Raw genomic sequence first — 25,369 nt, 5'->3', positions numbered from 1 at the left:
CCTCTGAAAGAGAACAAAACACTCCACGCCTCAAACCTCAAACGTTGACCCCCCCCCCCCCCCGTGACCGTGTCTTGATGGCATAATCCAAGGCACACAGTCAAGTAGTTACTGTAAATACAGTACTGTAGTCCAGGTATGCTTCTCCAAGCTAGAGGGCATACATTTAAAAAGATATCGACCTGAAGTCAATCTGAGTTAACAGACAGAAAGGTCACTGGTTCCATCCCCAGCTATGGACAGACATGCTGTGTGAGTGACTCCATGGAGCATCACTGGTTTGGACCTACAGTACAGTATGTATCTATTCTCTCACTTACTGATTATGTAAATTGCCAATGAGAACATTGGTACTGTATCTGTGATGACAGATGTGTTTGTAAACAGCAAACAGGTCTATTATGTAGGTTGTAGGTGAAGTATTAACCAACTTTGTGTAACAAGCAGAAAATGCCCAAGATAAAGTTATAAATCTGGTTATCCACACTTTTCCCCCCACATCAGATAATATCTTTGCAAGTTGATGCGTGATGTATTTACAATGCACTATGGCCAAACAAGACAAGGCTTTCATTTTGTGATTAACTTTGTAGACGTCAGGGAAACATGTGAGGGACATGAGGTGGGAAAGCCTCTGTTTTTCATCAAAATTTACAGAAGCTTCCTTTTATTCTGGTGGGTTTGTGAGCAAAGGATATTTCTTCATTTTCAGCACTGACCTCTAGACGATCTCGGTGAGTAAAACAGTAATTGGGGTGTTGCTCAATTAGACCTTTCCTAAATCATCTGTTCCCTGCTCTAATTGCATTTCCCCACCTTCTATCTCTCTCCCTTTCTCTCTCTCTCTCTCTCTCTCTCTCTCTCTCTCTCTCTCTCTCTCTCTCTCTCTCTCTCTCTCTCTCTCTCTCTCTCTCTGGATGTGATCTATCCACCACACTTTATCTCACATTCATGCAAAGACGTGGCCCTGTGGCTCCAGTTCGTCCCCCTGTCTAGCTCGAGATGGTTGTGGTTGACGAGAGGGAGAGCCCGCGGTTGTAAACCTTCTGCAGGTGAAGGCTAACGTAGTATTCTGCAGGTGAAGCTAACGTAGTATTCTGCAGGTGAAGGCTAACACAGTATTCTGCAGGTGAAGGCTAATGTAGTATTCTGCAGGTGAAGGCTAACATAGTATTCTGCAGGTGAAAGCTAACATAGTATTCTGCAGGTGAAGGCTAACATAGTATTCTGCAGGTGAAGGCTAACATAGTATTCTGCAGGTGAAGGCTAACATAGTATTCTGCAGGTGAAGGCTAACGTAGTATTCTACAGGTGAAGGCTAACATAGTATTCTGCAGGTGAAGGCTAATGTAGTATTCTGCAGGTGAAGGCTAACGTAGTATTCTACAGGTGAAGGCTAATGTAGTATTCTGCAGGTGAAGGCTAACATAGTATTCTGCAGGTGAAGGCTAACATAGTATTGTGCAGGTGAAGGCTAACATAGTATTCTACAGGTGAAGGCTAACGTAGTATTCTGCAGGTGAAGGCTAACATAGTATTCTGCAGGTGAAGGCTAACATAGTATTCCGCAGGTAAAGGCTAATGTAGTATTCTGCAGGTGAAGGCTAACATAGTATTCTGCAGGTGAAGGCTAACGTAGTATTCTGCAGGTGAAGGCTAACATAGTATTCTGCAGGTGAAGGCTAACATAGTATTGTGCAGGTGAAGGCTAACATAGTATTCTACAGGTGAAGGCTAATGTAGTATTCTGCAGGTGAAGGCTAACATAGTATTCTACAGGTGAAGCTAACATAATATTCTGCAGGTAAAGGCTAACATAGTATTCTGCAGGTGAAGGCTAACATAGTATTCTGCAGGTGAAGGCTAACATAGTATTCTACAGGTGAAGGCTAACATAGTATTGTGCAGGTGAAGGCTAACATAGTATTCTGCAGGTGAAGGCTAACGTAGTATTCTGCAGGTGAAGGCTAACATAGTATTCTACAGGTGAAGGCTAACATAGTATTGTGCAGGTGAAGGCTAACACAGTATTCTGCAGGTGAAGGCTAACATAGTATTCTGCAGGTGAAGGCTAACATAGTATTCTACAGGTGAAGGCTAACATAGTATTGTGCAGGTGAAGGCTAACATAGTATTCTGCAGGTGAAGGCTAACATAGTATTCTGCAGGTGAAGGCTAACATAGTATTCTACAGGTGAAGGCTAACATAGTATTGTGCAGGTGAAGGCTAACATAGTATTCTACAGGTGAAGGCTAACATAGTATTGTGCAGGTAAAGGCTAACATAGTATTCTACAGGTGAAGGCTAACATAGTATTGTGCAGGTGAAGGCTAACATAGTATTCTGCAGGTGAAGGCTAACATAGTATTCTGCAGGTGAAGGCTAACATAGTATTCTACAGGTGAAGGCTAACGTAGTATTCTGCAGGTGAAGCTAACGTAGTATTCTGCAGGTGAAGGCTAACACAGTATTCTGCAGGTGAAGGCTAATGTAGTATTCTGCAGGTGAAGGCTAACATAGTATTCTGCAGGTGAAGGCTAACATAGTATTCTGCAGGTGAAGGCTAACATAGTATTCTACAGGTGAAGGCTAACGTAGTATTCTGCAGGTGAAGGCTAACACAGTATTCTGCAGGTGAAGGCTAATGTAGTATTCTGCAGGTGAAGGCTAACATAGTATTCTGCAGGTGAAGGCTAACATAGTATTCTACAGGTGAAGGCTAACATAGTATTCTGCAGGTGAAGGCTAACATAGTATTCTGCAGGTGAAGGCTAACATAGTATTCTACAGGTGAAGGCTAACATAGTATTCTACAGGTGAAGGCTAACGTAGTATTCTGCAGGTGAAGGCTAACATAGTATTCTGCAGGTGAAGGCTAACATAGTATTCTGCAGGTGAAGGCTAACATAGTATTCTACAGGTGAAGGCTAACACAGTATTCTGCAGGTGAAGGCTAACGTAGTATTCTGCAGGTGAAGGCTAACATAGTATTCTGCAGGTGAAGGCTAACATAGTATTCTGCAGGTGAAGGCTAATGTAGTATTCTACAGGTGAAGGCTAACATAGTATTCTGCAGGTGAAGGCTAACATAGTATTCTGCAGGTGAAGGCTAATGTAGTATTCTACAGGTGAAGGCTAACATAGTATTCTGCAGGTGAAGGCTAACATAGTATTCTGCAGGTGAAGGCTAATGTAGTATTCTACAGGTGAAGGCTAACATAGTATTCTGCAGGTGAAGGCTAACATAGTATTCTGCAGGTGAAGGCTAACATAGTATTCTGCAGGTGAAGGCTAACATAGTATTCTGCAGGTGAAGGCTAATGTAGTATTCTGCAGGTGAAGGCTAATGTAGTATTCTGCAGGTGAAGGCTAACATAGTATTCTACAGGTGAAGGCTAACATAGTATTCTACAGGTGAAGGCTAACATAGTATTGTGCAGGTGAAGGCTAACGTAGTATTCTGCAGGTGAAGGCTAATGTAGTATTCTACAGGTGAAGGCTAACATAGTATTCTGCAGGTGAAGGCTAACGTAGTATTCTGCAGGTGAAGGCTAACATAGTATTCTGCAGGTGAAGGCTAATGTAGTATTCTGCAGGTGAAGGCTAATGTAGTATTCTGCAGGTGAAGGCTAACATAGTATTCTGCAGGTGAAGGCTAATGTAGTATTCTACAGGTGAAGGCTAACGTAGTATTCTACAGGTGAAGGCTAATGTAGTATTCTACAGGTGAAGGCTAATGTAGTATTCTACAGGTGAAGGCTAATGTAGTATTCTGCAGGTGAAAGCTAACATAGTATTCTACAGGTGAAGGCTAACGTAGTATTCTACAGGTGAAGGCTAACATAGTATTCTACAGGTGAAGGCTAACGTAGTATTCTACAGGTGAAGGCTAATGTAGTATTCTACAGGTGAAGGCTAATGTAGTATTCTACAGGTGAAGGCTAACATAGTATTATACAGGTGAAGGCTAACGTAGTATTCTACAGGTGAAGGCTAATGTAATATTCTGCAGGTGAAGGCTAACATAGTATTCTACAGGTGAAGGCTAACGTAGTATTCTGCAGGTGAAGGCTAACATAGTATTCTGCAGGTGAAGGCTAACATAGTATTCTACAGGTGAAGGCTAACGTAGTATTCTGCAGGTGAAGGCTAACATAGTATTCTGCAGGTGAAGGCTAACATAGTATTCTGCAGGTGAAGGCTAACATAGTATTCTGCAGGTGAAGGCTAACATAGTATTCTGCAGGTGAAGGCTAACGTAGTATTCTACAGGTGAAGGCTAACATAGTATTCTGCAGGTGAAGGCTAACATAGTATTCTGCAGTTAAAGGCTAACATAGTATTCTGCAGGTGAAGGCTAACGTAGTATTCTGCAGGTAAAGGCTAACGTAGTATTCTACAGGTGAAGGCTAACATAGTATTCTGCAGGTGAAGGCTAACATAGTATTCTGCAGTTAAAGGCTAACATAGTATTCTGCAGGTGAAGGCTAACGTAGTATTCTGCAGGTAAAGGCTAACATAGTATTCTACAGGTGAAGGCTAACGTAGTATTCTACAGGTGAAGCTAACATAGTATTCTGCAGGTGAAGGCTAACATAGTATTCTGCAGGTGAAGGCTAACGTAGTATTCTGCAGGTGAAGGCTAACGTAGTATTCTACAGGTGAAGGCTAATGTAGTATTCTGCAGGTTAAGGCTAACGTATTATTCTTTTTTTGTATTTTATTTTTTTTATTATTTTTTAAACAAACATATAAACAAACATGACAACACACGATAAGATATACAAGCATTATTAACAGTGCACATCCAATGAAATCACCATTTAGTTAAATGTCTTATACAGGATATACCCCTAATACCTGTTATCTAATACCCTACACACATGGACCCCCCATTGGATAATCCATCCATTATCCCTCGCTCCTAACCAGACACTACCATTATATGCTAGCTTTTATTCTCTCCACCACTTCTAACCACATTGTCATTTTGGATTCATTGAGACCCAAAATTCTTGCTGTAGATATTTCTTGATAAATCACATCGAGATATGTAATAATCCAGACCGTTCGGCAAATTTTTTCCGGTTGGAACCATCCTGATGCTATCAGCTTTTTAGCCACTGTGATACCCGATAAAACCAATCTCTTTAGCTGTGGATGTACTGCACACTCAAAAACATCATTCAGCAGTAATACAGAGGGGTGTACAGGTATATTCAGAGTTAAGAGATTTGATAATTGCTGGGTCACCTCTTTCCAGAATATCTTAACTGGTGGGCAGTCCCAGTACATGTGCATAAATGTCCCCTCGTCCCCATTTGTACATAAGGAGCATTTGGAGTCTTGTTTAAGACCCATTTTTTTCAGTCTTATAGGAGTCAAGTATGTCCTGTGAATATAGTTAAGATTGATTTGTTGATGGTCCGGGTTCCTTGATGTAAATCGAACATTTGCCCAGGCTTCTTGCCAATCAAAATCACTTTCCAGGTCTGGTATATCCCTCCTCCAGACTGAGTCTAGATGTAGGGTTTCATACGAGGCCGTTAGTAATTGATGATAAAAATCTGAAACAAAACCTCTCGATGTCTCTCTTTCATAGAAGAATTTGTGGTATCTGTGGTGTTCAATTGGTATCTTTAATGGAACACCGTGAGACTTCAAACATAATATTAACTGTGCGTAAAAAAAATTTGTGGTGAGATTACATTTTTTGCGTATTTCTTCATAACTACAAAAACCCTGTTTGTTAAAAACATCACCTAATGCGTGTATGCCTTGCTTTTCCCATCTAGGGAATCTTATAGGTCGTTTTCCAATCAAGAGTGCATTGTTATTGAATAAGGGAGTATGATTATGCCATTTATGTGGGTTAGAATATTTTTTTTGTGTTTCACGCCATATCCGGATCGCATGAGTAATTATGGGGCCAAATTTCCATTCGCATTGCTTAATTGATAATTCAGTCTATGTGGGGCTACATAGTCTTCACCCTCCCCACTCAGACAAGGCTTGTGACCTAGAGATTCCTTATTTTTTCTCCCATCTCTATTTTAGTCATTATACCTATTCCCTTCGTGGGTGTTGCGCACATTACCCCTGTAGACTACCACCTGCTGCCCTACTGTAGACTACCACCTGCTGCCCTACTGTAGACTACCACCTGCTGCCCTACTGTCAGTCTGGGGAGGGTGTAGACGACCACATGCTGCCCTACTGTCAGTCTGGGGAGGGTGTAGACTACCACATGCTGCCCTACTGTCGGTCTGGGGAGGGTGTAGACTACCACATGCTTCACTACTGTCAGTCTGGGGAGAGTGTAGACTACCACATGCTGCCCTACTGTCAGTCTGGGGAGGGTGTAGACCACCACATGCTGCCCTACTATCGGTCTGGGGAGGGTGTAGACCACCACATGATGCCCTACTGTCAGTGTGGAGAGGGTGTACACCACCACATGCTGCCCTACTGTCAGTCTGGGGAGGGTGTAGACTACCACATGATGCCCTACTGTCGGTCTGGGAGGGTGTAGACTACCACATGCTGCCCTACTGTCAGTCTGGGGAGGGTGTAGACTACCACATGATGCCCTACTGTCGGTCTGGGGAGGGTGTAGACTACCACATGCTGCCCTACTGTCGGTCTGGGGAGGGTGTAGACTACCACATGCTGCCCTACTGTCAGTCTGGGGAGGGTGTAGACTACCACATGCTGCCCTACTGTCGGTCTGGGGAGGGTGTAGACTACCACATGCTGCCCTACTGTCGGTCTGGGGAGGGTGTAGACTACCACATGCTGCCCTACTGTCGGTCTGGGGAGGGTGTAGACTACCACATGCTGCCTTACAGTCAGTCTGGGGAGGGTGTAGACTACCACATGCTGCCCTACTGTCAGTCTGGAGAGGGTGTAGACTACCACATGCTGCCCTACTGTCAGTCTGGGGAGGGTGTAGACTACCTCATGCTGCCCTACTGTCAGTCTGGGGAGGGTGTAGACTACCTCATGCTGCCCTACTGTCGGTCTGGGGAGGGTGTAGACTACCTCATGCTGCCCTACTGTCAGTCTGGGGAGGGTGTAGACTACCACATGCTGCCCTACTGTCGGTCTGGGGAGGGTGTAGACTACCACATGCTGCCTTACTGTCAGCCTGGGGAGGGTGTAGACTACCACATGCTGCCCTACTGTCGGTCTGGGGAGGGTGTAGACTACCACATGCTGCCCTACTGTCGGTCTGGGGAGGGTGTAGACTACCACATGCTGCCTTACAGTCAGTCTGGGGAGGGTGTAGACTACCACATGCTGCCCTACTGTCAGTCTGGAGAGGGTGTAGACTACCACATGCTGCCCTACTGTCAGTCTGGGGAGGGTGTAGACTACCTCATGCTGCCCTACTGTCAGTCTGGGGAGGGTGTAGACTACCTCATGCTGCCCTACTGTCGGTCTGGGAAGGGTGTAGACTACCACATGCTGCCCTACTGTCGGTCTGGGGAGGGTGTAGACTACCACATGCTGCCCTACTGTCGGTCTGGGAAGGGTGTAGACTACCACATGCTGCCCTACTGTCGGTCTGGGAAGGGTGTAGACTACCACATGCTGCCCTACTGTCGGTCTGGGGAGGGTGTAGACTACCACATGCTGCCCTACTGTCAGTCTGGGGAGGGTGTAGACTACCACATGCTGCCCTACTGTCGGTCTGGGGAGGGTGTAGACTACCACATGCTGCCCTACTGTCGGTCTGGGGAGGGTGTAGACTACCACATGCTGCCCTACTGTTGGTCTGGGGAGGGTGTAGACTACCACATGCCTCCTCCGATACATATGGAGTCGCCAGGCGCTTCTTTTCACCTGACAGCGAGGAGTTTCACTGGGAGAACGTAACGGCTGTGGAGGTTCACACTATTTCCCCCAGATGCCCTCCCTGCTGAACAGGCGCCCCGACCGACCAGTAGGAGTGACTGTTTTGCAATGACCAGGACTCATACCCCACTGGCTTCCCACCCGCGAACACTTCCAATTGTGGTTAGACCTACGCTACCCAGCCGCGCCAATGACCCAGAGACTCCTGCTGAAGATGCAGAAAGGTTTCCAACAATGCGAACGCTCTGACCACCTGCCACCACCAAGGGTGTTACAGTAGAGAACACCACCACCAAGGGTGGTGTTACAGTAGAGAACACCACCACCAAGGGTGTTACAGTAGAGAACACCACCACCAAGGGTGGTGTTACAGTAGAGAACACCACCACCAAGGGTGTTACAGTAGAGAACACCACCACCAAGGGTGGTGTTACAGTAGAGAACACCACCACCAAGGGTGTTACAGTAGAGAACACCACCACCAAGGGTGTTACAGTAGAGAACACCACCACCAAGGGTGTTACAGTAGAGAACACCACCACCAAGGGTGTTACAGTAGAGAACACCACCACCAAGGGTGTTACAGTAGAGAACACCATCACCAAGGGTGTTACAGTAGAGAACACCACCACCAAGGGTGTTACAGTAGAGAACACCACCACCAAGGGTGTTACAGTAGAGAACACCACCACCAAGGGTGTTACAGTAGAGAACACCACCACCAAGGGTGTTACAGTAGAGAACACCACCACCAAGGGTGTTACAGTAGAGAACACCAACACCAAGGGTGGTGTTACAGTAGAGAACACCACCACCAAGGGTGTTACAGTAGAGAACACCACCACCAAGGGTGGTGTTACAGTAGAGAACACCACCACCAAGGGTGTTACAGTAGAGAACACCACCACCAAGGGTGGTGTTACAGTAGAGAACACCACCACCAAGGGTGGTGTTACAGTAGAGAACACCACCACCAAGGGTGTTACAGTAGAGAACACCAAGGGTGGTGTTACAGTAGAGAACACCACCACCAAGGGTGTTACAGTAGAGAACACCAAGGGTGTTACAGTAGAGAACACCACCACCAAGGGTGTTACAGTAGAGAACACCAATGGTGTTACAGTAGAGAACACCACCACCAAGGGTGTTACAGTAGAGAACACCACCACCAAGGGTGTTACAGTAGAGAACACCAAGGGTGTTACAGTAGAGAACACCACCACCAAGGGTGTTACAGTAGAGAACACCACCACCAAGGGTGTTACAGTAGAGAACACCACCACCAAGGGTGTTACAGTAGAGAACACCACCACCAAGGGTGTTACAGTAGAGAACACCACCACCAAGGTTGTTACAGTAGAGAACACCACCACCAAGGGTGTTACAGTAGAGAACACCACCACCAAGGGTGTTACAGTAGAGAACACCGCCACCAAGGGTGTTACAGTAGAGAACACCACCACCAAGGGTGTTACAGTAGAGAACACCACCACCAAGGGTGTTACAGTAGAGAACACCATCACCAAGGGTGTTACAGTAGAGAACACCACCACCAAGGGTGTTACAGTAGAGAACACCACCACCAAGGGTGTTACAGTAGAGAACACCACCACCAAGGGTGTTACAGTAGAGAACACCACCACCAAGGGTGTTACAGTAGAGAACACCATCACCAAGGGTGTTACAGTAGAGAACACCACCACCAAGGGTGTTACAGTAGAGAACACCACCACCAAGGGTGTTACAGTAGAGAACACCATCACCAAGGGTGTTACAGTAGAGAACACCACCACCGAGGGTGTTACAGTAGAGAACACCATCACCAAGGGTGTTACAGTAGAGAACACCACCACCAAGGGTGTTACAGTAGAGAACACCACCACCAAGGGTGTTACAGTAGAGAACACCACCACCAAGGGTGTTACAGTAGAGAACACCATCACCAAGGGTGTTACAGTAGAGAACACCACCACCAAGGGTGTTACAGTAGAGAACACCACCACCAAGGGTGTTACAGTAGAGAACACCAAGGGTGTTACAGTAGAGAACACCACCACCAAGGGTGTTACAGTAGAGAACACCAAGGGTGTTACAGTAGAGAACACCACCACCAAGGGTGTTACAGTAGAGAACACCAAGGGTGTTACAGTAGAGAACACCACCACCAAGGGTGTTACAGTAGAGAACACCACCACCAAGGGTGTTACAGTAGAGAACACCATCACCAAGGGTGTTACAGTAGAGAACACCAAGGGTGTTACAGTAGAGAACACCACCACCAAGGGTGTTACAGTAGAGAACACCACCACCAAGGGTGTTACAGTAGAGAACACCACCACCGAGGGTGTTACAGTAGAGAACACCACCACCAAGGGTGTTACAGTAGAGAACACCACCACCAAGGGTGTTACAGTAGAGAACACCAAGGGTGTTACAGTAGAGAACACCACCACCAAGGGTGTTACAGTAGAGAACACCACCACCAAGGGTGTTACAGTAGAGAACACCAAGGGTGTTACAGTAGAGAACACCAAGGGTGTTACAGTAGAGAACACCACCACCAAGGGTGTTACAGTAGAGAACACCACCACCGAGGGTGTTACAGTAGAGAACACCATCACCAAGGGTGTTACAGTAGAGAACACCACCACCAAGGGTGTTACAGTAGAGAACACCACCACCAAGGGTGTTACAGTAGAGAACACCACCACCAAGGGTGTTACAGTAGAGAACACCACCACCAAGGGTGTTACAGTAGAGAACACCACCACCAAGGGTGTTACAGTAGAGAACACCAAGGGTGTTACAGTAGAGAACACCACCACCAAGGGTGTTACAGTAGAGAACACCAAGGGTGTTACAGTAGAGAACACCACCACCAAGGGTGTTACAGTAGAGAACACCACCACCAAGGGTGTTACAGTAGAGAACACCACCACCAAGGGTGTTACAGTAGAGAACACCATCACCAAGGGTGTTACAGTAGAGAACACCATCACCAAGGGTGTTACAGTAGAGAACACCAAGGGTGTTACAGTAGAGAACACCACCACCAAGGGTGTTACAGTAGAGAACACCACCACCAAGGGTGTTACAGTAGAGAACACCACCACCAAGGGTGTTACAGTAGAGAACACCATCACCAAGGGTGTTACAGTAGAGAACACCATCACCGAGGGTGTTACAGTAGAGAACACCACCACCAAGGGTGTTACAGTAGAGAACACCAAGGGTGTTACAGTAGAGAACACCACCACCAAGGGTGTTACAGTAGAGAACACCAAGGGTGTTACAGTAGAGAACACCACCACCAAGGGTGTTACAGTAGAGAACACCATCACCAAGGGTGTTACAGTAGAGAACACCATCACCAAGGGTGTTACAGTAGAGAACACCACCAACAAGGGTGTTACAGTAGAGAACACCAAGGGTGTTACAGTAGAGAACACCAACACCAAGGGTGTTACAGTAGAGAACACCACCACCGAGGGTGTTACAGTAGAGAACACCAACACCAAGGGTGTTACAGTAGAGAACACCACCACCAAGGGTGTTACAGTAGAGAACACCAAGGGTGTTACAGTAGAGAACACCACCACCAAGGGTGTTACAGTAGAGAACACCACCACCAAGGGTGTTACAGTAGAGAACACCATCACCAAGGGTGTTACAGTAGAGAACACCATCACCAAGGGTGTTACAGTAGAGAACACCACCACCGAGGGTGTTACAGTAGAGAACACCACCACCAAGGGTGTTACAGTAGAGAACACCACCACCAAGGGTGTTACAGTAGAGAACACCACCACCAAGGGTGTTACAGTAGAGAACACCACCACCAAGGGTGTTACAGTAGAGAACACCACCACCAAGGGTGTTACAGTAGAGAACACCAAGGGTGTTACAGTAGAGAACACCAACACCAAGGGTGTTACAGTAGAGAACACCACCACCGAGGGTGTTACAGTAGAGAACACCAACACCAAGGGTGTTACAGTAGAGAACACCACCACCAAGGGTGTTACAGTAGAGAACACCAAGGGTGTTACAGTAGAGAACACCACCACCAAGGGTGTTACAGTAGAGAACACCACCACCAAGGGTGTTACAGTAGAGAACACCACCACCAAGGGTGTTACAGTAGAGAACACCACCACCAAGGGTGTTACAGTAGAGAACACCAAGGGTGTTACAGTAGAGAACACCACCACCAAGGGTGTTACAGTAGAGAACACCAAGGGTGTTACAGTAGAGAACACCAACACCAAGGGTGTTACAGTAGAGAACACCACCACCAAGGGTGTTACAGTAGAGAACACCACCACCAAGGGTGTTACAGTAGAGAACACCACCACCAAGGGTGTTACAGTAGAGAACACCACCACCAAGGGTGTTACAGTAGAGAACACCATCACCAAGGGTGTTACAGTAGAGAACACCAAGGGTGTTACAGTAGAGAACACCACCACCAAGGGTGTTACAGTAGAGAACACCACCACCAAGGGTGTTACAGTAGAGAACACCAAGGGTGTTACAGTAGAGAACACCAAGGGTGTTACAGTAGAGAACACCAAGGGTGTTACAGTAGAGAACACCACCACCAAGGGTGTTACAGTAGAGAACACCACCACCAAGGGTGTTACAGTAGAGAACACCATCACCAAGGGTGTTACAGTAGAGAACACCACCACCAAGGGTGTTACAGTAGAGAACACCACCACCAAGGGTGTTACAGTAGAGAACACCACCACCAAGGGTGTTACAGTAGAGAACACCACCACCAAGGGTGTTACAGTAGAGAACACCACCACCAAGGGTGTTACAGTAGAGAACACCACCACCAAGGGTGTTACAGTAGAGAACACCACCACCAAGGGTGTTACAGTAGAGAACACCACCACCAAGGGTGTTACAGTAGAGAACACCACCACCAAGGGTGTTACAGTAGAGAACACCACCACCAAGGGTGTTACAGTAGAGAACACCACCACCAAGGGTGTTACAGTAGAGAACACCACCACCAAGGGTGTTACAGTAGAGAACACCACCACCAAGGGTGTTACAGTAGAGAACACCACCACCAAGGGTGTTACAGTAGAGAACACCAAGGGTGTTACAGTAGAGAACACCAAGGGTGTTACAGTAGAGAACACCAAGGGTGTTACAGTAGAGAACACCACCACCAAGGGTGTTACAGTAGAGAACACCAAGGGTGTTACAGTAGAGAACACCATCACCAAGGGTGTTACAGTAGAGAACACCACCACCAAGGGTGTTACAGTAGAGAACACCACCACCAAGGAGGAACCTGCAACATCTTAACCCTTGTGTGGTTGTTCACATTTGTGTTACTGGGTCTGGTGGACAGTTAATAGATGTTAACTTTATTTCAATTACAAGCAATGTAGACAGAATAATGGTTAATATTTGCCATTTACCTCGGCTAGATCACATTTATCAATAAAAGTGTTATTAATTTCTAAATCAATTTAATCAAGACACACAATACACATGTGGGGGCGACAGTGGCTCGCAAGGTAGAGCAGTCGTCTGGTAATCCAGAGGTTCCCGTTTTGATTCCCGCTCCTCCCGGGCAGCGTGTTGAAGTGTCCTCGAGCAAGACACTTAACCCCTAATCACTCCTGATGAGCAGGTGGGCACCCTGCATGGTCACCTCCGCCGTCGGTGTGTGAATGTGTGAGTGAATGGGTTAAATGTGAGGAACAAATTGTAAAGCCCGTTGGATAAAACAGCCATTTACCATTCGCCATTCATGTGTAGGGGATGTGCACTCAATGAAAATGTGTTCTTTCATATGTTTTTCACATAAAATGAGCCAAGGCCAACAAGTCTCAAGTTGAGAAAATTATGAATTGCATAATTTCTCTTTTAGTAAACATTGAAAACAGGTCCCACAGACTCAAACACCACACAAGGGTTAAGTGCTCCTGCAGTTTATGCTTGCAGCAAAGCATCTCTGATGTTTATTTCACCTTTTTCCAAGAATGACCAGCTGTGTCTTCAATTTGACCGAATGCTTGGTGTGAGACGGTGACAGCTGATCCCTGGTGTGAGACGGTGACAGCTGACCCCTGGTGTGCTTGGTGTGAGATGGTGACAGCTGATCCCTGGTGTGAGACGGTGACAGCTGACCCCTGGTGTGCTTGGTGTGAGACGGTGACAGCTGATCCCTGGTGTGAGACGGTGACAGCTGATCCCTGGTGTGAGACGGTGACAGCTGATCCCTGGTGTGAGACGGTGACAGCTGATCCCTGGTGTGAGACGGTGACAGCTGATCCCTGGTGTGAGACGGTGACAGCTGATCCCTGGTGTGAGACGGTGATAGCTGATCCCTGGTGTGAGACGGTGACAGCTGATCCCTGGTGTGAGACGGTGACAGCTGATCCCTGGTGTGAGACGGTGACAGCTGATCCCTGGTGTGAGACGGTGACAGCTGATCCCTGGTGTGCTCGGTAGGTCTCACCGCCCCGCGGCGAGAGAAGAAACTCGATCATCTTTATGTTTCCCCTTGCGACACCTTAAAGCTCACAGTCAACAACAACCGATTTTTGGGAGATCTGCACATAGAGGTAAAACCTGTGGCATCATTATAGTCAGAAGTCACAGTTATACCATGATGGCAATCCTTAGTAGTGTAAGCTTAGTTTTCTGCACACTTTCCACAAATCAGAATTTTAAATGTTTAAATGTTTTGGGAAACATTCACAGTAATCCTCAACAGCCCTACATCATGGCTCTACATTTTCCATGACTACGCCCATTCCCATTTCTCTTGAATGAATGAATGAAAACTTTATTTAACAGATTGCAGAATGGGTACAATACAGTACGGCTCAATACACACATTTTTTATTTTTTTTTTAATCTTTTTCCCCCTCCATTTTCCTCCGATTTTCTCCCATCCCAATGTTAGTCGTATGCCAATTCCCAGTCCCTTCCTGGTCGCTGCGCACTTACCCCCCACAGTCGGTCTGGGAGAGTGGAGGCTACCACGTGCTTCCTCCGACACACGTCCAGCCAATCACCGCTTCTTTTCACCTGGCAGCGCGGATTCTCATTGAGAGGGCGTAGCGTGTGGAAGGATCACACTATCCCCCTCGAGTCCTATCCGCGCTAGGCCCGACCGAACTGTAGGAGTCGCTGTTTACAACGACCCGGACCCACCCCGCCAGCTTCTCCCATCCTCTAATACTGCCAATTGTATTAGTGTGAACGGCCAGCCAAGCTGGTGACAACCCCGGAGCTATTCGTACAGGCGAATCCAGCTCACAGCTCCGGGGTTGGTGACGAACGCAATCTCCGCTACGCCACCTAACCGCCCAATACACACAATTGTTAAAGGGATGCAGACCAGAGAAAGACTTTCGTCTTGTTTACATCAGGGTCCCCCATTTTCAATTCATAGTGACATTTATGACATACACAACATACATGACATCATGACATTTATGGCATAGGAACATACATGACATACAGGTATATAGTACTGTTACATTTGTGATATATACGATATGCAAATATACAGTACTGTTACCCATAGATCCTGACAGAGAGTATATACATACGATGGGGAGGAGACTGTACATTAGGAGGGGGTGGGTGGGTGGGAGAGAAATATACATACGGCGGGGAGAGAATATACATACGGTGGGGAGTCTATTAGGCGGGGGTGGGGGGGGTTGGACATTTACGGTGGCCAGTTTCGAATTGCAGCCTCCCGTAGGTGCTCTTTAAGAGCGGTTTTGAATGTGGGTAGGGATTCACATCTTTTTTTACGGCTGTGGGTAGGGCGTTCCACATTGTTGTGGCATAATTGCGAAACGTGTTTAGTCCCTTGTTTGAGCCGAATCTGGGTTGCACATGATTTGTGGAACTCCCTCTGGTGTTGTGGTCGTGGTATTCACTGACCTTTGGGAAGTATTTTGACATGTACATGGGTACCTGTGTGGTGTAGTGTATCTTGTAGACCAGGCCCATTGTAAGTTGCTGTACTCTGTCGTCTACTCTAAGCCATCCTAGGTTGTCAAAGTGGGCAGGGGTGAGGTGGGTTCTAGGAGTCAGGTCAAGCAGTAGTCTGACCAGTTTGTTTTGTGATGTTTGTAATCTTGTTTTTAGTGCCTTTGAGGTGCTTTGGTACCATGAGGTGCAAGCATAGTCGTAGTACCCTTGAATGAGTGCTCCTGCCAGAGTCTTCAGGGTATTCTTGTTTACCAGAGAGGAGATCCGGTACAAGAATCTAGTTCATTGGTTGACTTTTTTTTATTACATTGGATGTCATTTTGTCACAGGAAAGATTTGCCTCTAGGATGGAACCCAGGTAGGTAATTTCATCTTTCCTTGTGACAATATTGTCACCCACTGTAACTGAGAAGCCGTCGGTCTTGCTGAGTTTGTTATTTGATCCGAAGAGAATGGACTCTGTTTTACCCAGGTGTAATGATAGTTTGTTATCAGCGAGCCAGGTGCTGATAACTATTCTCCTATTCACTGGCCAATCACCTTATAGCCATTCAGTATATAAGCACAATATATATTCAGTATATACAGCGTTGGTGTCTATACAAATGCTTACAGTTGGTTCCATAGCTATTTGTCTGAGAGACCAGTGCCCTAGTGGGAGTTTTCATTCATTCATGCAAGTGGGAGTGCCCAGTCAGAGTGCTTGCCCATTACATAAGGCATACCACAGGGATCAATCCTGGGTCCCTGGGGTATTTACCATTTGTGTCAATAATATTGTCTCATCTTTAAGTGGCTGTCAAGTTCATTTTTATGTGGATGACTCCACATTGCAGAATCTGTACATGCTTGGATCATAGAGATGCAATTTATAGACATGCTGCTGCTTCCACACTTAAGGGCCTTAGAGTATGTACATATGTAGTTATGGTACTCATCATTGTATCCTGTACAACAAGGTTGGGTGGTTCTCTCTGGCAGAGAGACATTATTTGCATATATAAAGCCAGTGTTGGAGATCTTCCACCTTATATCGCTGCAAAACCTGGGGAACATTTTAGATTTTAGCTTCTGTGCCCCTGCCATGTGGAACATCCTACAATGCACTAAAAGTTATTCATTGGTCAGTTTAAAATCCTTAATCACCAACCATTCCACCACAAATTCTACAGATATTTTTAATTAACGAATTGATTGATTGATATTTAATTTTATTTATTTTTTGTTTATTGTTTATATACTCTTTGTATTATAAGAGGTATTATAGGGTTAGGTACCGTTCACATTTGAACCGATATCGGTACCAGTTCCTGGAATTCGGTATCGGTACCCAATGGTACCTTTTTTTGGTACTTAACTCTCTCTGTAATAAAAAAAATTAAGTTGTAAAAAAATAAGTCCAAACTTCTCAATTTCAAAATTGTTATTTATTTAGAACATTTAGTTATTCATTGTTGTAACACACCACACAAAATAAATTGCATGATCATGTATTATGTTTCTAAATGTTTAAATATGAACATTATCTGGCCCTCCATCCAATAATATTATCAAACTCCTCTGACTCCTCGTCTGGTCTTTCCAAAGACCCACAAGACGGGACAGTAATATATATACAGTATATTTGTGGAAAAGGCTCCCTCTTGTCTAGTATATTACTTATACTAAACATGTAAAGGTACTGAAATATGGTACTTATTGATCTAGAGCGATGTAATTCGGTCGGTACCCTTAAAAAATAGAGTTCGGTACCCAACCCTAATTATGCCTTCAATGACCTATTGAAATTAGATTGAATGCACAAATGAAAAGCGGTAGCTTACCTCTCTTGCCTCATTCAACACAGCTTTTTAATACCTTTATTTATCCAGAGAAGGTTGACTTCTTTGACTGAAAACATCTTCTTCTTCTTCAGCAACACCTTGCTTCATCATACTGACACAGAGGTCCCACACGTTCACACCTGGCAGCCACCAGGTACGACCACAGTCCTCTGATGTTAGCCACTTAGCGGCTCCACTGGATCCAATTGGCGGCTCTGTACGTCACTCAAGGGCACCTTCATGGTTGTTGTTGTTGCTGCAGGAGAGTGACACATGTTCACCCCCCCCCCCCCTCCACAATTTGGCAACCCGCCAATTCTCTAACATCTGCCGCCCCCTTGTATATATATATATATATATGTAAGATGGTACCGCGAGGCGCAGTCACGATGGACTCCAAAGTGTTGTGAAGTGACTGTGGTGAGTAGCGGTACTGCGAGTTAAACTCACCCTCCTTTAAAAGACACATAGACAGGTTACCAAGAAGTGAACTCACCTCTTGGTATAGCGGTCTGTGCTGTCGCCTGTGGTGCAGCAGACCCGGGTTCGAAACTCCCTCGGGGCATCGAAGTTAAACACAACACAGGGGTGATGGTGTCACAACCGTTATATATATATATATATATATATATATATATATATATATATATATATATATATATATATATATATATATATATATATATATATATATATATATATATATATATATATATATAATAGTGCTGTCAGGCGATTAAAAAAATGCATCTAATTAATTACAGGATTTGTAATTAATTAATCGCATTTTAATCGCATAACCATTTTATGCCTGATATTCTATATTCTATAATCATATTTAAAATTGCATGTGTCCGGATGGCAGAATTCAGTACTGTATCTACAAATTTTTCAGGTCTGGTCAATTTGAGCATAGTGTTATTCACAGTCAAAGATAAAAAAAAAAATTAATTGATATTCTCATTTGGTTAATTACAATTTACTCAAGCCTAGTAAGTAAGTAAGTAAGTAAGTAAGTAAGTAAGTAAGTAAGTAAGTAAGTAAGTAAGTAAGTAAGTAAGTAAGTAAGTAAGTAAGTAAGTAAGTAAGTAAGTAAGTAAGTAAGTAAGTAAGTAAGTAAGTAAGTAAGTAAGTAAGTAAGTAAGTAAGTAAGTAAGTAAGTAAGTAAACATGTATTTATAAAGCACCTTTCATACATCACGTCATGCAGCTCAAAGTGCTGTACACAAACATACACATATGTAAAGCATCACATTAATAAGACAACAGTAATAAAAGTACGGCAATAGGCAAAGCACAGTAAAATAACATTTCAGTAAAAGATCAATACATAAAATTAAAAACACATAATAATAAAAACATTTCAATAAGATACTCGCTTTCCCTAAGGCATGGTACACTATTTGTAAGCTAGACTGTATAGGTACGTTTTAAATTTTCCTTTAAAAATGTGTATGGAGCTGGCGTTCCTGATGTGTGTTGGTAGTGTGTTCCATAGTTTTGGGGCATAGTTGGCAAATGCCATACTTCCGATCCTCTTTTGGTTTCTGGGTGTGTCTAATAAACCTGTAGTGGATGACCGTAGCGTTCTTGAGGGCAGATAACTAACTAGGGAATTTGCTATGTATGTTGGGCCTTGCTCATTAAGAGCTTTATATGTCAGGAAAAGGACCTTAAAATCAATTCTATGAGTTATTGACAGCCAGTGCAGAGTGGCTAGGACTGGAGTGATATGTTCTCTTCTCTTTGTACGAGTTAGTAATCGAGCTGCAGAGTTTTGGATAAGCTGAAGCTTCCCAATGGTTGCTTTGGGAAGACCAGTGAACAGTGCATTACAATAGTCAAGCCGGCTTGAGATAAAAGCATGAATAGTAACAGACACAGTATTTCTGACACTGGGAATACATTCCCTGAGCTGAGATCCATAGATGTCCCTAGAATCAGATACCAAGAACATGCAAATGGACCATATAAAAAAAGTCTGTAAATGTGTATTCTACGTTCTTATGGAATGAATGAGATAAAAAATTAATTTTGAGTTAATTTTCATAACGCGATAATTAGCTGTGTAATTAATTAATCTAATTAACGCGATAAACTGACAGCCCTAATATATTCATATCTCTATATACTCACAACTTTCTTTAATTTCATGTCTTTCATTTCTGGTTTATAAAATTCATGGCAAAGAGATATGACTCTTCCCAAATCAAACCCAGTCTGGTGATATCCAGTAGCCGTCTCTTGGCCAATTCAAGGGTAGAACATTCTAGTTTTTTAAGTGTCTCGCTCAAAGTTGTTTAAACTTTGTTGGTTTAGTGAGATAAGATGAGGATTTCAAATGCAGGATATGAATAGCCTGCTTAAACTGTAAACACATTCCCAGAATCTTCAACGTTTCTGGGAAAGTTTCCTATGTTTTCCTAATTCAAGTTCGGGTTGAATGAGCGGCAAATTTTATGTCAAGTTTCAACGCTGGACTCAAGGTCGGCGCAATGTTTGCATGGAATAAATAAGGCAAGGACTTGAAAAGGAATATGAAGGGGTTGGGCTGTCTCAAACTCACAACCTTGAGGGCTAATATATCATTTTCTAGAGGCTGTGTTTGCACTCATTTGAAGTGAAACGACAAGTAGACTTGGCTTGACGAAGGGCTGCCATCTCCTCGCTGATATTACCGGATCCACTCACAGCAACGACACAGACATTAGTCACACTCTTTCCTTGCCAGTCGTTGCAGAGACTCAGACTAATGAATAATAACTGGAGATACAGAGCAACAAGTGTTTAACTATTCCTTCAGAAAGGAGTTTGCTGACATGTTTGTGTTTTTCAGAGCTGACAGAAATGGGACTGACAGTGCTGTTTTGTTTTGCTTTTTTAAAGTGCCAAGCAGGCGATTTGGCAATTAAATCCCTGCAGTATTTAATGGCAGTTTAGAGTCTGTAACAAATTGTGGAATCCACACTTTATCGGGCATAACATCCTCATTAACACTGAGCTGCAAATAATACGTTGGCAGCAGACAGGGACTGACCAATCGAATTTATGGGACATGGTGGGGTTTTATTATGATCCATATGCACTTAATGCTGGAAGAATGCAGTGTTTCACTCACCCCAACACTTTAACCAATAGAGACCACACACTATTCCACACACCTCCCAAATGGTGTTGGTCTACTAATGTAACGGATCGGATCAATACTCCCCTATATATTCATAGTGGTATCAGTGTTCACTGTTCACTTCACTTAAAATATTAGTTTTTAAAATAAATAGATTATATTAAAAAAAAATGCACATGTTGTCAGATGTAGTTATAGGAGGGGAAATACCAATTCAGCAAGAACACGTTATTAATTGGTATTTTATGTCAAAACAAACAATAGTGTGAATTATAAAGTGCTTTACAAATATTTTCTTCCTCACATTCACCCATTCACTCACACATTGACACACACCGGCGAACATTTGTCTTGCTCAAGGACACTTCAATACGCTGCCGGGGAGGAGCGGGAATCAAACCGGGAACCTTTCTGATTACCAGACGACTGCTCTACCTCCTGAGCCACTGTCCCCTCAGCGTCCGTGAAATAAACAATAATCTGTACTGAGTCACTAACAAGTGAGTGCATAGTAGTAAAGACATATCAGCATAGTAGGTAGTAATATAGACAAAGACGATTATTTAGTAGGAAAGTGATTAATAGTAAAAGACAGTATGAAGGTTAGTAGTTTTTATAATTCAATGTTTTTAGATTAGATTAAAATTAATTGTCATCATAGTACATCAAGTACAGCACAAGGAAAATAAGTTTGGCATCCAAACAGAGTGCAAATGTAGCAGTAAAGTCCAACAGCAATATACAATGTACAGGTGATTAAACCGGGTACAAAATATACAAATTAGTACTACTGAGTATAGTGCTAATAATATGTATGTACAGAGTTGTAGTATAATATGTACAGTGATACAGGTATAAAGACACTATGGTAGTAGTCATACTGACCAGCAGTGTAACTAGTAAGAGTAGGATATGTACAGATATAGATATAGTATATACAGATGTGTAAAAGGTGCAGGTCAATACAAACAGGTGTGGGTAGGTATACATGCGGTGAGATGTTTGAATCATACAGTGTGTGTACAGTATAGGATCGGTTGCTTGTGTTTGTTGGTCTTGCTTTTGCCTAATGTGTGCTTGTCTTGCTCTGATGCACGTGGTGTCAGAAAGCTGTGTGTTTGATTGATTGAAAACTTTAATTAACAGATTGCAGAATGGGTACAGTACAGTATTGTTTTTATTGTTTTATTGTGGATCCCCATTAGTCTACACCAAAGTGAGACTACTCTTCCTGGGGTCCAAACATTTAAAATACAAACACACAAAAAAAAAAAGTTAAATAAAAATATAAAACCACAAACATTGAAGTACTCACAAGAAAATATCACAACAAACAAAACAAGTGAATCAAAGCTCACTCAATATTCATAAGTCAGATATCACAATTCTCCAACCATAAAATACATATTCCATAATCAGTCCATAAGAACAAAACAGATCAAAATCGTTTATATGATTTGAACTCATCATAATATAGCATAATTTTTCTCAAGTCACGATCACCTTTATATTTCCATACTAATTTCCATAATAAGTCAATGACCAAAATGTATCTCGTTATTCATGAGCGCAATTTTTTCCTTTTTTTTTTTAACATACATTTGTTCTTTACTATAGTTATATTTCTCTGTATATTATTCCAATAAGCAACTACTGCTCTATACATTACCGTCTTTTTCAGAGCATTTGTTTTTGGTAGAGGTAAAGTAAAGCATGAATCTAATGATTGCCTTGTGCTATATCCATGTCTCATATTAGTTGGGTACAGTTGGGTACAGTTGTGAGTGCAAACCCTCCGGTTTCCCAGTATTCCAGATATTAAACAAAAAAGTTACCAGACTACATGCCATCCTCTGTTCCACTGTCATCCAGGTCAGCGCGGCATGCATCACTCCAACACTACTCCTCACAGAGCAGCGCAGAGCGAGGCGTGCCGCCCTGTTCTGAGCGAGCTGGAGTTTGTTGAGATCAAGCCTAGAGGCGTTAGACCATATAGTTATAGTAGTACAGTAGTCCAGGCGGGGTTAAGACCAAAGATTGTAGTACAAGCTTCGCTGTACCATTAGTCAACAGATTTCTACACCTTCTGATCATTGAAGTACCACAGCTCATCTTAGCCACCATATTGTTAATGTGTTTCGACCAAGAAAGTGATCTATTACAACACCCAGCAGTTTAGCCTCTCTGACCTGTTCGATATCAGGACAGTTCAGAACTAGATTTAATTTAGGATTTGATCTAGATGTATATTTTTCATTATACTCTTGGTTTTTGCAACATTTAACTTTAACTTATTTTCACTTACCCAGTTGGAAATGAGCACTATCTCATCTTGCAATAACCTATTAACAGACTCAGATTTCTCCGCCCCTACGTACACGGTAGTGTCATCTGCATAGATCTCCATTGATGCATTATTAAGTACCAATGGTAAATCATTAACGAAGATTAATAATACAATAAGGGACCCAGGCAACTCCCTTGGGGCACTCCGGCATGGAGTTCCCTCATCTCCGATAGTGTGCCATTAAACATCACACACATTGTAGTCTATTAAGTAAGTAATTCTTTAACAATTTAATAGCACTTTCATTGAATTTATAAGCTGAAAGTTTCATGAGCAGAAGATCATGATCTATAATGTTGAATGCAGCGCTAAAATCCAGAAGCACACCACCCACCATTGACTTCCTATCAATATGTTTAAACCAGTTATCAGTACAGCTCAATACACACAATTGTTAAGGGGATGCAGACCGGGGTCCCACATTTTCAATTCATAATAACATTTATGTCATACACGATATACAGATATACAGATATAAAAATCGAATCTAATCATGATATTTATGACATACATGACATACAGATATGCAGTACTGTTACATTTGTGACATACAAGATATGCAAATATACAGTACTGTTAAACAGAGATCCTAACAGTAAATATATACATACGAGGGGGAGGGAACTGTACATTAGGAGGGGGTGGGTGGGTGGGACGGTGTTCAGACATTTACGGGGGCCAGTTTCGAATTGCAGCCTCCCGTAGGTGCACGCTCGTTGAGAGCGGTTTTGAAAGTGGGTAGTGATTCACATTATTTTACGGCTGTGGGTAGGGCGTTCCACATTGATGTGGCATAATTGCGAAACCTGTTTAGACCCTTGTTTGAGCCGAATCTGGGTTGAACATGATTTGTGGAGCTCCCTCTGGTGTTGTGGTCGTGGTATTCACTGACCTTTGGGAAGTATTTCGACATGTACATGGGTACCTTCGTGGTGTAGTGTATCTTGTAGACCAGGCCCATTGCAAGTTGCTGTACTCTGTCGTCTACTCTAAGCTATCATATGTTGTCAAAATGGGCAGGGATGAGGTGGGTTTTAGGAGTAAGGTCAAGCAGTAGTCTGACCAGTTTGTTTTGTGATGTTTATAATCTTGTTTTTAGTGCCTTTGAGGTGCTTTGGTACCATGAGGTGCAAGCATAGTCGTAGTACCCTTGAATGAGTGCTCCTGCCAGAGTCTTCAGGGTATTCTTGTTTACCAGAGAGGAGATCCGGTACAAGAATCGAGTTTGTTGGTTGACTTTTTTTTATTACTTTGGATGCCATTTTGTCACAGGAAAGATTTGCCTCTAGGATGGAACCTAGGTAGGTAATTTCATCTTTCCTTGTGACAATATTGTCACCCACTGTAACTGAGAAGCCGTCGGTCTTGCTGAGTTTGTTATTTGATCCGAAGAGAATGGACTCTGTTTTACCCAGGTGTAATGATAGTTTGTTATCAGCGAGCCAGGTGCAGAGTTCTGAGCTGAGGGTTTTTTCAACCTGTAACTTGTTCTTGTCAGAGACCAGCAGGGCTGAGTCGTCCACAAACAAGAACAAGTTGCAGTCACAAGCTGACGAGTGTGTGTGTGTGTGTGTGTGCGTGTGCGTGTGCGTGTGCGTGTGTGTGTGCGTGTGCGTGTGTGTGTGTGTGTGTGCGTGTGTGTGTGTGTGTGTGTGCATGTGTGAAAAAATAAGAGATTGTGTAAGCATGTGCATGGCTGCATGCGCATGAATATGTGTATGTTACATTGTTATCTTAAAGTATGTTATATTATGCACACATCCCATATATATTTCCATCCTACCGCGTTTTGTGGAAGGAGGGAGGAAATGAGATGCTTGAATGATGTGACCTCATCCTCACCATCTAGCACAGCGGTTCCCAAACTTTTTTGGCCGTGCACCCCCTATCACCTCCCGACCTAGCTGACGCACCCCCCAATGGGTTTCTGTTAGAAAAAATTGTTGCTGGTCTCCGTGCACAGATTTTATTTTTTATTTTATCTCTTCCCACGGCGACTATGGATAGGGAATTTCTTTATTTAATTAAAATGTTCACGACAACATGGATGCATGTACTCTGCCAGCATGTTTAATATCCATAATACTAAAGGTTTGACTAAGATTTTTATGAAATTTTATTGTAAAAAAATAAATAAAATAAAAAAAAATTATTTTACCACCATTAGCCTTTTCATGTCACGCACCACCTAGAGCAGTGGTTCCCAACCTTTTTCCCCCCAGGGACCCCCAAAC

The 25,369-nt window shown here is 43.6% G+C and overlaps 1 protein-coding gene across 1 annotated transcript in view; it reads left to right on the top strand.

Moving 5' to 3' along the window:
- grin3bb (glutamate receptor, ionotropic, N-methyl-D-aspartate 3Bb) overlaps window positions 1–25,369 on the top strand; it is a gene marked incomplete at both ends in the record, with an annotated part of 569,733 nt that overhangs the window by 388,924 nt on the left and 155,440 nt on the right. The window contains 2 exon segments of the mRNA XM_084311504.1: window positions 13,970–14,331; window positions 17,754–17,815. Of these exon segments, the coding sequence (XP_084167630.1) occupies window positions 13,970–14,331; window positions 17,754–17,815 (424 nt within the window).

The sequence above is a fragment of the Notolepis coatsorum genome, assembly GCF_963971535.1.
Source record: "Notolepis coatsorum genome assembly, chromosome: 3".
Taxonomy (NCBI): Eukaryota; Metazoa; Chordata; class Actinopteri; order Aulopiformes; family Paralepididae; genus Notolepis; species Notolepis coatsorum.
This window is presented reverse-complemented; position numbering and strand designations above follow the sequence as displayed.